Raw genomic sequence first — 16806 nt, forward strand, 5'->3', positions numbered from 1 at the left:
CGTGCTCTAAGTGCAGCCTGTTTTTGTGGGCACAGGTTCGACCAATAAAACTTAGTTTCGTCATTAACAGTATTGCTATTGTGGTCTTTGCCGTCACTACTATACGTGACAATAACGACGCTGTTTGTGTAGACGCACCAGTTCAAAAGTGAGGACGGTGTCGGCCGCTATGTTCGTACCGCTGGCGCATTCTAAGAAGAAGACAGGCGCCCCACAAACGGGGAATCACCTTTTTTGGTCATTCTGACCTTTTTTTGCATTTTTGTTTGATGTACCCACACTTCATGTGGGTAAATAACGTATACTACTTGGCATTCTGTTCGTCTCCCCACTGCTTGTGTATGTATGAGTGCCTTGCACATGGCACACCATAAAGCAAGACATGCAGTGGTGAAGCGTGATATTCGATCTAAGAACTACACGTCATGCTCTATTCGAATCATGCGTTTTTGTGCCTACTCATACTGTTTTATTAATTGTTCACTTTACGCCACAGGTGCAGCGGTTTCAGGCCAAGCAGGAGCTTGTAAAGTGTTGTGAGAGAGAGAGAGAGAGAGAGAGAGAGAGGGCTCTTTATTAGAAGAACAGAGAATTTTGCCGGCGCGTATATAACCGCTGGCATGCTACTCTGTATAGGGATGGAGAATGGGATTAAAAGATTCCAGAAAAGAGTGGGAGAAAAAAAAGGATAAATATAAATATGAAATGTCCGAGTGGACCTGATACCAATTTTTACACGTGACATGGCGGGTTAAATTAGGCTTTTGTATGGGAAGGATGCAATTTTTAAAGTTTTCCTATTTGACCAATTTCTGTCAGGTATTTGAACAATAAATCCAAAACCCGTCGCTGTTTTGAAGGGCCGGGCATTGGACCTAAGATGTTCGGTAATGTTAACGGTTCGTGGCGAATCATGTCCATTTGGTGCTCAAAAAATTGTCTCTCGTCGCGGTACGCGGGGCATTCTAGTAATATGTGCTCAATTGTCGAAGCTCTTCTTCCAGCCGTTCGTCACGCTGAAGAAACCTCCGGCTACAAAGCATTCACCAGCGGGGTCGATGGCTAGCTGACGATGACAAAATATGACGGCGTGTACACGTTGTTTCGATCTTGTCTCACACGTTGATTTGGTCGCGAGTCTCGCGTGGGGCGGCTGTCGAGGCGCGCAGCGGCGCCTGCCAGATTGTTTCTCGTGGCCACCGCACGATGGCGCCACTGTGCATCGCAAGAAGGCGGCTTCCCATGCTGGCGGAACCGCCTCGATTGCCGCTCTCTAGACACTAGCGCAAGAGTTCACTCTAGTAAATGTCTTATGCATTTATGTACAAGGTTTTTCCTTAGCTTTCCCCCTCCTCCGCCAGGTGTCAGCGCATGTCTGACTGGTTTGCTTTGCCTCCTCATATAAAGGGCGCGGGAGCATTGAGGCACGGACATTGAAAAACATGGAGGAAGGAAACTGAGGAGAGGGCCTACCCCCTCCGCGCGCTAGGAGAAAAGTGTGGAGGAAATGACGTCTCGGATTTTTTTTTTTTTTGCTGTTTTTATGTCTTTGTTGTAGTGGCCATGCCTTTCGGGCCACAATGGCGGCTTTGTTATACTGTGCGCGTACACGTGTTGCTCGTAGGTTTCGTACCGTGGCTAAGGCGCCGTGCGGGCAGGTTCGCGTTGGTCACCGTGTTTTGTTGCGCTGCGTTATCTGGACCGTGCTCTACCGGATGTTGGTGTGGCCAGGTGGGACAGGAGGAACTAAAGTTCGTGAAATGAACGCGCATGCAACGCTGTACGCAATGTACCGCGCCACGGCAATGGCAACGGACGAAGGAATATCCGCGGGAAATATTGCCCTCTTTCGCGGAATCATGCTAACGTGCTAAGGATTGTTTATTATTGCTGCGGAGCGCACGCGCCCGAGCAGCCCGGCTGCGCGCAGCGCGGCGTGGTTTCGCGAGAAATGTAAACAAGAGAGGAGAGCTGGCCCCATAGGCGGAGCAACGCCATGAGCAACGCCAACTTCCGGCTTCACTTTAACTTCACAAAGAGTGACGTCAGGGCCTCTCCCGAGTTTCCTTCCTCCGTGTTGAAAAATATATGGTAGGGTAGACATACAGAGCTCCGCTGTAAAAAAAAAATAAATAAAAAAAATAAACGGTGCGGCGTGCCGCGTCAGTTCGGCTGCGATGGTAGCGAACGGGACAGTCTCAGTTGCAACCTCGGCCGCTTGGCTGGGGCGAGCGGCGCTAGCTGTCGGGGACGAGACGCGTCGGCTTCCACGGGCGACGGCGTTTCAACCGCGTTCTTGATGCATTTTCTACGACGACTCCGGGCAGCCATCTCCGACTGGTGGCACGGCAGTGGACGACAGCGTAAAGTACTTAAACGAAACAAGCAAAACAGCGCAAGGTCCCTAGGTAAAACAAGTTGGTTGTTTTATCTAGGGGCCGTACGCCGTCCCGTACTGTAGCGCCACACGTGGCCGCCAACGACAGGCATCACTCTCGATGCCACCGCGGCGCCTGCGCTTGCGCTCGGCGCACTATCCAGTATATTGTAGGCAATGCACCGCGTGGTCGCGTGCCCGCGTGGAGACAGAAAAGAACGCTCGGACGCGTCTCGCAATTTCAACGTGGCCAGAAGCGAGCGAATTGACCCAGCTTCCCGACGGCGACTCGCCGCCTCGTCCTGAAGAGATGGCTAGTGCCCGATAGACACGAGCAACACACGCTCGGCGATGGCTGCTCGCCAGCCCCGGCAGAGACATTCTCAGAGCCGGGGGAGATGCCGCGATACCTTGAAGCCCAGGACGAGGGCCATCGCCACCGGCAAGTTGACGGCGACTACACCGATGGAGGAAGCCGCCGCGGTTCCCAAAATGATGATAACGACGACGGCACCGTTGGAACTTTCTGCGAACCCACCAACGATCCTGGGCAGCGGCCGCCGCTGGTGCAGTGTAGCCCACCGCCACTGTGGGCAGTTCGTGGTCCTTGGACGCAGTGGAGGACATTCCCCGTGCGTGGAACTCCTGCGCAGAGACCATTCCTCTGCGAAGGAGGACGTGCTCTCCGGGGCGGCTACGAAGACCGACCTTCTCTTTGCCGTCAGGGCGACTGGGTACACTACCAACGAGCGGACAGCAGCGCACCGTACGTTCCACGCTAGTCTCGACAAGGCTGGGGTGACACTTCGGCGAACGCGCAAGACAGATCGGAATGTCACCAATTATCTCAGCGGTGCGATGGCTTCGCCGCTGGAGGGCGACACTCTGTTTCAACTGAACGCGTACACGGCTCTGTGCGAGTGCAGTGAGTGGTTCCCGCGAGGCCGGAACCGGAGCCGGAGTGAAGATGGAGGAGATTCGTGAGCCTCGAACACACCGTGACGTTTAGACGAGTGTAGCGCTTCTGCGACCACGTGTTTACGGGAGATGGCGCTGCAGTAGCACGTCGATGTTTGCGCAAATACGTAGTATTAATTAGAGTTGCGTAAATTTAGTTGATATATTTGTTTGCGTGTTTCGTTCTGAATTCTATTCGCGGCGCAATGCGTTACAGTAATTCTAGTTTAGTTTTATGACAGTTAAACTATACTAGTAGATGCGATTTTATTTAAAATCATTGTTTCAAAAGAAGTATACTCGAAGGTGGCTTTATCACGGGGCCAACTTTTAATGATCACCGCTTTTATTGATCATCGTATTTAGAAATGAAAACTAAATTCTGCCAACTGCAGCAGGCAGAATGTTTTTTTACGGGCTCGTAGTCTTTACGAATATTGTCGAAAGTTGCTGAGTTCGAAGAAAAGTCGCCGAATCGCTCTATGTGTGAGAATCGGCGATAAGCTAAATTTTCTGTGATGTTTACTGAAACGTCATCGTTTTACGTAGCCAATTCTATGTATCTCAGTGCTTCTCGCTCAATAAACGCTGTAGTTCCATTTTGTCCACACACTGCTGCTTCTGTTACTATCTAACAACCCTCTAGGCAAACGCTCCTGGCTCAATGCCCGCTCTGGTCCCGTTTTAATTCGAAAACTGTTTATGCCCCACTACGTGAAAATACGTCGGTGTGGCCATAGGATGGTGCCAGACGCCGTAAAGTGTGAAGACACGTCACAAAATTCTCGGATTGGCGTCACATTTCTCAAGGACGTTCCTGTGAACTACGTAAGTTAATGCATTTGAGTATAAAATGCGGTAAATTTCGGTTTGGGTGGGAATCGAAACCGGGCCTCCTGGGTGCGAGACGATCTATGCTCCCCCAACGCTATTGCACACGTCGCGTCGCACGCGGGCAAGCGAGCACGTTGCGACGCTTGGCGCGTTTTGATTTAGCCTTACCGAGGCGAAATTACAATGCGGGCTAGAGATTGCGCGGACAGGGAATGCGGGCAAAAAGAAAGATGCATTTCACCAAAGGGACTATAATGCGCTCGCGTTCCCACATGTAAGCAGTCTGCCAAATTTTCGTTCCCTCAGTGGGTTTTGCACACTCGGCTGGTTTTCCTGCCGACTTGACGTCTTGCCTCTTGTTCTACTTGTCTATGGGATTGATCGAAAGAGAGAGAGAGATAGAATAGCTTTAGTGTTTGCCCAGGATGGCGTCAAGGGAAGGGGAAGAGGTGGGAGATCCTCCTTTGTCTTCTTCCCCCTTTAGGCGGCAGCCAGGAGCCCCTGGGCCCTGGCGGCGTCTTCAGCCATCTGGACGAGTCGGACTTGCACTTCCGGATCGGAGCTGAGCAGCGCGGTCTCCCACTGATCCAAAGACCTGAAGACCTGATTTCTAAAGAAGAGTGATCTTTCTCTAGGACCTGACTACGTTTGAGGGGGACGACCTAACCATGTGCCGAAAGTCTGACCTGCCTTTTCAGATTTTGCATTCGGCTGTATACAGTCCTGGGTAACAGCGGCTGTAGGCTACAGGGTTAGGGAAGCTGTTGGCCTGGAGCAAACGCCATGCCACCGATTGCCACTTAATTGAAGTTATGTGTGCTGCAGTATACTTGGCCCTCACATGTCCGAGAATGTTTACATACGCAGTGGCTCAAGTTGTCTGTTGGGGCATATACCCAGTGGTACCCACCTATGTGCACGTAGTGAACCCGAGTTGTATAATTGGAACGCAGTTGGTATAACTGGCCAGAAACCGAAAAACCAGGAACGTCGAGAGTGAGTGAGTGAGTGAGTGAGTGAGTGAGTGAGTGAGTGAGTGAGTGAGTGAGTGAGTGAGTGAGTGAGTGAGTGAGTGAGTGAGTGAGTGAGTGAGTGAGTGAGTGAGTGAGTGAGTGAGTGAGTGAGTGAGTGAGTGAGTGAGTGAGTGAGTGAGTGAGTGAGTGAGTGAGTGAGTGAGTGAGTGAGTGAGTGAGTGAGTGAGTGAGTGAGTGAGTGAGTGAGTGAGTGAGTGAGTGAGTGAGTGAAAAACTTTACTGAGCTCTAGATTCGCTGGTCTTCTGCAGTCTTCAGATGGCTTCGTCCATCTTCTTGCACAACGGTCGGATGCCCTTAGTCCTGGGCTCCGCTGGATGCAATTGGCAAGGCAAAATTGGCAGCAATTCAGCGACTCCCTCAACGGAACTTTGAACACAGCGAGGACGTGGCATATCCTCAAGGCTCTCATAGATCTGACCAAGACCAAGGCAGAAAACAACAAAACCATCTACCCGTTGATGCACCAGTTCGAGGGACCAGACTCGGAACTCCTGGAGAAGGTACTCTTTAAGTGTTTCGGGCACACAAACCCAACTGCTTACGCAGAGCGCTACAGAGGAAAAGAAAATGATAACCTGGACAGACCTATCACACGAGAAGAGGTCTATGCAGCGATTCGAAACACAACCAGAAACTTGGCCGCGGGTGCGGACAAGATCAATAACGCACTCATCCGCAGCCTCAGTGATGAGTTAATCGCAGAATTAACCGACTTTCTCAACAAACACTGGGAAGCTGAGACCGTCCCCGAGGAGTGGAAGCATGCGGAGGTAGTGATGATTCCTAAACCGGGCAAGAAACTGCAAATTGAGAACATGAGACCGATCTCGCTCACATCGTGCCTGGGAAAACTGTACGAACGAGTGGTGACGCTGAGACTACAACAGTACATGGAGGAGGACGAACTATATCCGCACAGCATGTTCGGCTTCAGAGCAAAATTATCGACCCAAGACGCACTGCTTCAAATCAAAGAAGACGTACTCGGGAATGTCCCCAGGAACGGGGAGAATATAATAATGGCATTGGATATCAAGGGGGCTTTTGACAATGTAAGCCACGAGGCTATCCTCACGGGCATGAACGACCTGAACTGCGGGAGGAGAGTCTATAGCTACGTCAAAGCCTTCCTTTCAAACAGAACGGCAACGATTGGCCTGGGAGAGCTCCGATCAGAGAATTTCCTTACTCCAAACAAAGGGACGCCTCAAGGGTCGGTCATCTCCCCCATGCTTTTCAACACAGCCATGATTGGCTTTGCAAAACAGTTAAAACAAATCGACGGCATACACCATGCCATGTATGCCGATGACATCACCACCTGGGTTAACACAGGTTCGCTCAGAGGGAAAGAGGAGAAGTTACAAGAGGCAGCCACCTGCGTAGAGGACTACGTCAGAGCAAGAGGGCTTGCGTGCTCCACTGAGAAGTCCGAGCTCCTGAGAGTTTGGAGAGGAAAGCAAAACCACACATTCCCCACCAGCGACGAGTTAAGGCTCAACGTCTACCTAGAGGGGAAGCCGATACCGGAAAAGACGCTCATCAGAATACAGCCTCCCCTACTACAATCCCGTCAAGAGTGAGGTACAACAGGCGGACGCGATTCTACGTAAAGCCTACAAAACCGCACTCCTCCTTCCCCACAACACTGAAAAGCTCCTAGCCTTAGGACTACACAACACCTCCGAGGAATTGAGAGAGGCGCAACTAGTCTCCCAACTGCGCAGACTACAGCAGAGCCCATCTGGCAGGAAGCTCCTGAAGAAACTATGGGCTGCGCCGATCAACTTCAAGAGATACAGAGGACCGAAACAATTCCGCACGAATATCGCAACACACTAAATGTAGCACCCATACCCAGGAACATGTATCCCAACCTACACTAAGCAGGCAGAGAGGCGAGGGCTGAATACCTACAAAAGACACTAGCACCCCAAGAAACGACGGTATACGTGGACGCAGCCACATACGCCGGAGCAGCGGGGCAGAGCAACAGCAACGCGGTAGCAACGGTGATTGATTCGAGCCTACGCGTGATCACCAGCGCATCACTACAAGGCTGTACGATAGTCGAGGCTGAAGAAGCGGCCGTCGCTCTAGCGGCAGCGGAGGGATATCGTTCTAAACGGTCTCTAACAATCCTTACAGACTCATAAACAGCGTGACGCAACTACCTACGCGGCAGAATAGGGCACGGAGCGCTCCGCCTACTCCGATCTGGAGACCACATAACACAACAACCAAAAGAAGAACCAATTATGCATACGATAGTATGGACGCTGAGACACACGGGAGTGGCAGGGAACCAAGAGGCGGACAGGATAGCTTGAGGGTATCCAACGTAGGCAACCTCGAGGGGACCGAACCTGTACACCAAGACTATTCGGCGATACTAATTACTACAAGGGCTGCATAAAGCGGTATCCACCACCGCACAACACCCTTAGCAGAGAGGACTCTGTCGCTTAGAGGCAGCTACAAACGGGCTCGTACCCGAGCCTAAACGTATTCAACAAAATGTATCCCACGTGATACAATGACAAATGCCCCTGGTGCCACGAAACACCTACGCTGTATCACATAACGTGGGCATGCCAGAAGATAGACGTGGTACCTGTTATACCAAACCCGAGTGCGGAGCAATGGGAGGGAGTGTTCTCCAGCGATCGCCGGGTCGACCAAGAAGGTCTGATTCGGCGAGCACAACAGGAACGTCAAGAGAGTTTATTTGTCGCGCCTACGTCAGAGAGCCAACAGACGCTACTAGAGGTGAGCAGTGCCTCAAGGCTTTCTGGTGGCGACTGTGTTGTCTGGTCGGTCCCGCTTTCCTGTGGAAAGAAATGTGTAGGACATACAGGTAGATGCATAAATAAGATATTAAAAGAGCATAACTACAACGTACAGAAAGCGATTAGCGGCCACCTATAGGGCTGCACTGCAGAGGCTGCGCTCCAATCTTTTCAGGAGCAAACGTTACTAGTCCGGGACGATTTTTTCATCAACTGCGACGCTTTCTTTCTGAGAAACCCGCATGGGTTTCCCTTGTAACTTCGTGCTACAATTCGTGAGGATGCCAATTTTGTCCCCTTCATCCAATGTGTAGTATTCGATTCGTATTCGAGCCTTCGAATATTCGTTCACCTCTACTAATTAGGCGTTACTGCTAACACACGACGACCATGCATAGCGATGGATGACTCACTGTGTCCGTGCGTGCATGCGTGTGCGTGTGTGTGTGTGTGCGTGCGTGCGTGCGTGCGTGTGTGTGTGTGTGTGTGTGTGTGTGTGTGTGGGTGTGTGTGTGTGTGTGTGTGTGTGTGTGTGTGTGTGTGTGTGTGTGTGTGTGTGTGTGTGTGTGTGTGTGTGTGTGTGTGTGTGTGAGAGACTTGTAAATCATGAGAGCAGTTCCCATGATGTGAGGTAATCGACAGGGCACTGAAAACGGCAGAGAGACACGGGAACTTCACCTCTGTTTTCATTGTTCTCTGAAAGGACGCACACACTGACACATGGCACCAACGATATATCTGGGTACAGCAGATTACTGCAGAGATATACGTGAAGGCGTTCGCTGATAACGTTTATCGCTCTTAGCGAGCGGAGAATTGTTCTCTTGTCTGTGAAAGTGCATTCGTTGTCCTTTCGTGGTGGCTGCTGAAGAACAAACCAACGAATAACTGAAGCTTTCTGCTTTGTTTGAGCTGTGTCACTTGCTTGCTCAGGATTCTCACCGTGCCATAGTACTTGGTAAGTAACAACTACTCCTATACGCTGCCTTCTTCACACGAAGACCCATTATACCATCCGTGTGTTGTTGGTCGGGTGGCCATGCGAGACACTTATTATTCTCCTGCTATTTGTCTAAAGATATCGCCACGGCGCTCCATATTTTACTCACGCTTTAGCATGTGCATGCTGCTTTTTACTGCTCCCAGCCACGACCGTTAAAATTCTGATTATTCGAAATTTCGGTTAACTTCCAGAAACTCGCAAAACGTTTGTTTACCTGCTCTGCTTGAATGAATTCTGAAGTCACGACTTTAATTAAGCATTTCGTGTTCACTTGGGGGCAACCTAGCCGAAATTGTCTGATGAAAGCTGTTTTTACAAGTCGTGAAAAATGAGAACGCGCCCAGGCTTACAAGTATCGTCACGGATATTATGTGTCCCACTTAATTTTTATTTATCTTTTTTTATTATTTTGCTCATTTAGGCGGCTATTGATTTCATAGTTACGGTACCAAGCCTCAATTCATTCAGAGCACAATTCATATGAGCGGTGCGAAACGCGCGCCTGGCGGTTAGTTTCGCACCGGTCATATGAAATGTGCTCTGAATGAATTGAGGCTTAGTACCGTAATTATGAAATCAATATCCGCTTAAATGAGCAACAAAAAAAAAACAAAAAGAAAACAGGCGCGCGGCACAACTTCTCGGACGTGAAAAAATGAGGCTCATCACGTGCCCCGAAAGTGGAGGTGGCTGTCACGTGACATAACACACAACTTAAGAGCCCACCATTCCGCACGGCGTGGTGACTGAAGGCCACACGATGTAGGTGTCGCCGAAAGCTGCCGCGTTGTCACTTCCGATAGCTGGTTTCTCTGGAACCGAAATAGACACGCTCTGCACTTTCTGTTCCGTCGAATGCTGAATGAGCTCGGCTTTTGGCACCACGGCCATAGTGTGCGCATATGCGTCGCTGGTACCTGTTACCACGAAACCTACTCGGCTGGCTTCGATGACGTGTTGAGTCTGTCTTTTTTTCACGTCCGAAGTCTTGCTGTATACTTGTCGCGCGTTTGAAACTGGTCGCATTGCGAGGCAGTGTAACTAATTACCGGTCATTAAGGGTTACGGACTGGATTCCAAGAGATGGGAAGCGTAGCAGGGGGCGGCAGAAAGTTAGGTGGGCGGATGAGATTAAGAAGTTTCCAGGGACAACATGGCCACAATTAGCACATGACCGGGGTAGTTGGAGAAGTATCGGAGAGGCATTTGCCCCGGAGTGGCGTAGCCAGGATGACGATGATGATGTAATTAATTACTTGTTGCGCTTTCGGGGAACTGAGGCTCCATAGCGTAATCACTGGGCCAACAGCTACCCAGTAAAGCAACAATAACGGGACAAAGATGACCTGTCTGCGCTCCTTTAATGTTCAGGCTTCTGTGAATGCTGATGGGAAGGAGCACGGGATGGCGACTGGTCGTCATTCCTGGTTGCCGTAATATTTCCTCTAACCGAGAATCGAGATTTATAATGCAGGCACGGCAATATTTATAACGTGCCACCAAATATTCGCTTCGCAGGTGCAATATGGCGTCGGAGAACTGCCTGCTGTGAACGATGGAATCCCCGGCCCAAGAACACGCTGCACAGACTACCAAAGAGGTCAGCACCTTGCACAAACTTTGTTTTGTCACCTACTTGCACACGGTGCACACTGGAGTAGTCCCTCAATAGTATGCAGTTCTGACGACATCAAAGTGACATGGTGATGAGAAATATTAGGGTACTATTAAAATATTGTTACGCGAAGGACGATTCGTCGATTCGTGGTAAAGGGTAAACGTCCTTTTTACTAAATGGGTTTAGGTGGCGGTAATCAACGCAGAAACGCCACGTGCAATCTTTCTTTTTGACGAGCACGACCGGCGACGCCCAAGAACTCGACGAGGGCTCAACAATGCCTCTGGCGAGCATCTCGTTTACTTCCTGCTGAATAACTTTCTGCTCTGCCATGGACACGCGAAACGGTCGGCGGTGGATGGGAACAGCATCACCAGTGTTTATCCGATGCTTAACAAGAAACGTCTAAGTGGTCGATTTTCAGTGTCAAATATGTCGCGGTTGGAAACCAAAGGGCGATATAGGGCGGTGGCTTGGTCAGGTGCGAGGCCCGGAGCGACCATGGGACGTAATGGGCCGTCGAGGTTCAAGGCATCCTGCGGGTAATAAGGAGGATCTGTAGACGCGTCGGCTACAAAAGCAGTGACGTGGTCGTCTGTCACTGACCGGAGCGTGGCCACTACTATGCCTTCAGGTAACACTTGCTTCGTCAAGCCAAAATTGATAACGGGGAGACACATCCTAGTAGCGGCAAGGGTTACGACGGAGTTTGGCACAGAGATGTTGCGCGCCAGGAGGACATCACGAATAGGTGCGACGACATAGTCGCCATCAGGCACGGTTGCCGTTGAGGCCAATTCGACAAACGTTAGGGCTTTTGGAGGTAAGCGAACAAACGCTGTAGTGCAGAGGGCGTTCGGTTGTTCGGGGCAAACGTCCGAAAGAAGAGGAAGCTCGAGGTACAGCGTACCGCTGGAACAGTCGATGAGGGCAGAATGCGTCGTTAGAAAGTCGAGCCCAAAGATTAGGTCACGAGGTCAACTGGTCAGCACGGTGAACAGGACTGGAACTTGGCGGCCAGCAATTCCTATGCGAGCAGTGCACATATGCCTGACGGCAACAGTGGCGCCATTGGCGACATTACGGCTCGAGTGATGGCAGGCGTAAGAATTTCTTTGAGGCGACGACATAGGTTAGTGCTCATTAGGGACACAATTAATGCCGTCAACGGAACACCATCCACGTCTCCTTCAATTAGGCTTGTGTTGGTGAAGAGCGTCAACAGAGGATTTGGATAGGACGAACGTGATGCAGCACTACCTCCAAAAGCTGCATGGCCTAGCTTTCCGTCCGTCGGTTTGGCGAGGAAAAGCGGCGAGGCTGGGGTGACAGGGAACGACGGCGTTGAGGCGACGGCGATCGCACAGAGGAGCGGCTGTCAAGGGCATCAGAAGCAGGGTACAGGCGGCGAGGTGAATAACGGCGAGCGTCGGCGTATGGGAGAGGAGCAGGGAATGAGCTCCAGTACGGCGGCATGCATCCAGGTTGTGCGGCAGTGGCGGGATAAATGACCAACGCGCTGGCAGCGGAAGCAGATTGGTTTGGCGTCTTGGGTTCGCCATTCAGCAGGATTGCGTGGTCTGGGGCCGAAATACTGGTCGTTACAGGTTGTGGACATGGGAATGGGTGCCGTATCTGGTCGGGAGGCAGAGCAGGCGGTAGTGATGCCAAGGTTTGCAGTTTCTTGCCGCACAACTGCTTGAATAACGGAAATAGTGGGGGCCGCTTGGTCACAGGTACCATCCAAGTCGTGGATGAAGGGGGGCCGGACTCGCCACTTTAATCTCACGGCGAATGATACGTGTGACGTTCTCTTGAAATGGTCGTGTGGCGGTAAGAGCGGAGCAAGAGGACGTGGCAGGGGTGTTTGGGAGCCGGGAAAACTGTGGGATGACGCGGCGGATTTTGGCTACCGCGAAGGGGCGGCACTCTTTGACGATGGCGTCGACGGTAGAAACGTCGTTATAGACGAGCAAATCGAAGGCGTCGTTCGCGACGCCTTTTATGATAAGGCCCACCTTGTCAACCTCGGTCATGTGCTCGTCGATTTTCCGGCAAAGCGCGAGCACTTCCTGTATGTAGGAGACATACGATTCGGTCAACGACTGGACACGGATGGCAAGCTCTTTGCCCGCAGCCTGTTGGTGACCTGACGGGTTGCCAAATACGTCTCGAAGCCGCTCTTTGAAAATGTCCCAGCTGCTCGATCTCATGGTTGCGAAACCAGACAGGCGGTGTCCCGTCCAGATAAAAGATCACATTGGCAAGCATGATGTAGGGTCCCAGTAAGGCTTTGGCTAACGCGCTCATACATGCTTATCCAGTCATCGACGTCAACGCCATTTTAGGTGGAGAATGTCCCAAGATCACGGAGACTAGGAAACGTAACGTACGTTCTAGATGGCGCCGCAGGTGTAGGTGGCGACGGGGTGGTTCCATCGGAAGCCATGGTTGAGAAGACGATGGTGCGGCCTCTTCGGAACTCCGTGGCGAGGACGGGGCACGTTTCACCTCCACCACATTGTTACGCGAAGGAAAAGTCAGTAAGACAAGCAACTATTTACAGGTTATATTTACAACAGCGGTTGCAGCGCTGACCGCTTAGATTCACAGCGCGAGCGCAGTTCGTTCTTCCTCCTCTTTTCTCGAGTGTTGGCGCCCACGCGCCTCGTTCAAGCAATCAAATACCGAACGCGTGTAGCAATAGGATTCGCACTGTAACGTCTTTCCACGAACCGATATTAAGGGGAGTTGTGACATCTGTGAATAAGGCTTTAACAAAACAGTTCTTAACAAAACGTCCTTTTATGAATTCAAGCACTAAACAAACTGGAACGCAAATGCATTACTCCGCCAAATTCGGGAATTATTATCTCGAAACTTGTGCCATCCTGAGGGTTATTTCCTAGTGGATCCGCCTTGCGAACTTCACGTCTAGAATTTGTAAATTGCAAAATGGGCCATGAGGTAATTAATTATTTTTTTAGTTTTTTTATTGTTACTTAATTGATTATGTATTTCGATTATTATACAAGTAATGTTTGCTTCTTCAAATAGACCAGCTCATGAACAAGAATTGGGCTGTCTGCCACAGGACACGTTAAAACGTTTTTTGAAAGCGTTCTCTGAAACACCCGGTATATATAGTACAACTGACGGTAGTCCACTCCGCATCACCGTCAGTTGCACTGACCTCCTCGAAGAGGCAGGTCGTCTGTAGAGTAAGTTCCTGAACAACACTTCGCAATGTGGTAAACCCTATTTAAATCATGCATGTGGGACCTTAAAGAGGTCCGACGTAATGCATGAGCATTACGATGCATTTATCTCGCAATTATAGTATACGGCCAAATTGCCGCTGAATGTCCTTTGTATTATTCCTACATTTTAATCAAAACCACACTTAATTTCTATTTAAATTCTCTGATTATTTTGGTGGCTTCATTATCTGTTGGTTTCAGTAAAATGTACTTTTTTACTTACACGGAAGAGTGTCTTCTAACTTGCAGGCTCGAAAAGATACAACTTCATCGAAACGCATCTACCATGAAGTAGACGGCCTGTACGTTAACAAGGCCTTGACGGAGAAGAATCTGCGGTCTGCATTTTCTTACAAGCCCCTTGATGAAGATGTCTTCATCGTCAGTTACCCCAAGTGCGGAACTACCTGGCTGCAATTCATCGTCCATGGAATCTACACGGGTGGCGTCGGCGGGCTGCCAAGCTCAGAAGAACGCCGAAAGACAATGACATTCCTCGAGGTTTCGGGTGTCGAGCGTGCGATGTCCATTCAGCGACCGGGATCCATCAAGACTCACCTGCCGTTCCACTTGCAGCCGTACTCGGCCAATGCCAAGTACATCTACGTCACGCGGAACCCATATGACTGCTGCGTCTCGTACTACTACCACACGAAGTCCCTGCCGCCATACGACTTCCAGGACGGCACGTTCGACCAGTTCCTGGATATGTTCGTCCGCGGCAAGGTCGACTTTGGCGACTACTTCGACCACCTCCTGTCCTGGTACGAGCACCGCGGTGACCCCAACGTGCTTTTTCTAACGTACGAGGACCTCAAGCGGGACACACCGGGATGGATCTTGAGGATAGCTGACTTCCTCGGAAAAGAACAGTACGGCAACAACATGAGGGAACAGCCAAGTGTTCTCGATAATGTAGTGGAGATGACCAGCTTCGAGAACATGAAGAGTCTCAATGAGGAGTTCAGGAACTGGCCGAAGAAACTCGAAGCACTTCCGGACGAAACGTTGACGGAAGCCATGAGGTCGATGCGGGAAGCTCTGGGCGACTCCATCAGGAAGCGGCCAACGGAAGATCACATCCGCAAGGGAATCGTTGGTGACTGGAAGAACCACTTTTCGCCCGAACAAGTTGTACTGATGAAGAAGCGAATTGCACTCAAGACTCACGGAAGCGACGTCATGAGTCTCTGGAAGGACACGGACATTCCTTGAGTATCAGAGGCACGAGAATAAAGAACTGCACCTTTGTTGTGGTTGTCGGCATTGGCGCATTAGTTATCTGTGAGCATTACAAAAAGACGCCTATCCAACGATATCCAATATGTTCCCAGAGGTTCGAATAATGGCCTCCGAGATGGCTACGGCGCAAAGCACGGAGGCCACCGGTCGGCGGCTACCTTTGAATTGTCGAGGTTGCTGCTAAAATTACTTTTTGTGCTAGTGGTTTGTACGAGCTATATATGAATGCACACATGTGCGACTTAGACTGATATACTGATTATAATGGTTCTGTATCGCTGGGCCTGTGCGATGAACAGAACCTTATGGTAGTTAACATGGAGAATAAGTGTCATGGACAAGTAACGTGGCAATGCTGGGAATACGCCGGCAAGCATGGACTACGCCTTAGTCTCATAAATTGTCTACGAACTAGTCCAAGTGACAATAGCCTGGGTAGCGATCATAAACATATAAGCTTAATATTTGGGAGATACCGACACAGGACAGGAACCAAAAGCAGCAGGATACGCTAAAATTAATGACTAGTAAAAAGAAGATAACGCTGAACGCACAGAGAAGGAAGTGGAGGCGCTTCCTACAGCAGCGTGCGAATGCAATGAACTCGCATGGGTTATGCGGCTTGAGTGAAGACAAACAAAGCTAAAGAATTGCGGGAGTCGAAAGAAGAAGCCATGTAGGCCATGGAACAAGTAAATAACTCAAGCCATGTGAGAGCGTGAGCAGGCATCTAGGGATCATAGAAAAGCCAAAAGGTTGGGAGCACACGTAGAACTACTTTTTCGATGGAACAAATACCGAGAAAAGGAAAGGGTGGCGAGGGTGCTCGTGCAAGACAAAATTAAATGCACAAGTGAACGTTGGGTGCGTGACGTTCGCAAAAGAGACAAAGGCGCACCAAAAGGATTCCAGAACCACGCAAGAGCACTCGGAGCTCCAACTAAATATTCGCAAGCAGCTATGAAGGACGAAGACCGTAACATATTCGAAAGAGACGATGCGCTGAGGCGCATCAGAGACGTTATTAGGAATAACTTCGGCATGAACGAGAGCGTTGTCAAGAATTAACCAAATCAAGCAACAGAGAGGCCTGCCAGATCAAAATTTAATGTGGAAATCTTTTACTGCAGAAAAGCAGAAGAAAATATCCCTGACAACACGGCAGCAGGAGTAGATGAAATCTCAATACAGCTAATCAAACAGCTGGGCCCAATAAGCAAGCCACTGCTGACTAGTGCTACAGAGCAAGCCAATAAACTGAAGAAAGTTCAGATTCGAAGGCGTAATAGCAGGATGAACCTCATCTACAAAGGCAAAGGAGATAACGCTAAAACGAGCTAGCATAGACCATGTACAGTACAACGTCAGTGATATATAGAATAACAATGGAAGCCATAAAATTGGAGTTGTCGAAATGAGTCGAGAAAGAAATGTCCTGCGAAAGCTATAACATAGTTTCAGACCTGCCAGAAGCTTAGATCATAGTATCTGTTGTAATAGCTCAGTGCATAGGGATTTCAATAGCACAGAATAGACCTTCATAGATAGCATTTCTTGACACTAAAGGAGCTTATACGGCAACGTAGGCAGGGAAGGGTTATGGAATATTCTCAAACACAAGGACATAGATTACGACTTCGTGGAGCTGCTGATAGAGATATGGAAATACAACCAATTACAAATCGTATTAG

At 49.9% G+C, this 16806-nt stretch overlaps 2 protein-coding genes across 2 annotated transcripts in view; one reads left to right on the forward strand and one right to left on the reverse strand.

The window, feature by feature from the left end:
- LOC139047416 (sulfotransferase 1C2-like) overlaps positions 1-16806 on the reverse strand; it is a 68222-nt gene that overhangs the window by 30265 nt on the left and 21151 nt on the right. The window lies entirely within an intron of this gene.
- Positions 8839-15120, forward strand: LOC139047415 (sulfotransferase 1C2-like). Its single transcript, XM_070521240.1, has 3 exons — positions 8839-8950; positions 10514-10595; positions 14123-15120. Exons 2-3 carry the CDS (start codon positions 10551-10553, stop codon positions 15086-15088), a joined length of 1011 nt encoding a protein of 336 aa, XP_070377341.1. The 5' UTR covers positions 8839-8950; positions 10514-10550; the 3' UTR covers positions 15089-15120.

The sequence above is a fragment of the Dermacentor albipictus genome, chromosome 7 (assembly GCF_038994185.2).
Source record: "Dermacentor albipictus isolate Rhodes 1998 colony chromosome 7, USDA_Dalb.pri_finalv2, whole genome shotgun sequence".
Classification (NCBI taxonomy): Eukaryota; Metazoa; Arthropoda; class Arachnida; order Ixodida; family Ixodidae; genus Dermacentor; species Dermacentor albipictus.

What these genes read in the sequence shown, in the direction of transcription:
- LOC139047415 (XM_070521240.1), top strand. Translation starts at nt 10,551, where the DNA reads ATGGAATCCCCGGCCCAAGAACACGCTGCACAGACTACCAAAGAG. An exon ending in CTGCACAGACTACCAAAGAG is followed by an intron (nt 10,596 to 14,122) that starts GTCAGCACCTTG and finishes TCTAACTTGCAG; the next exon opens with GCTCGAAAAGATACAACTTC.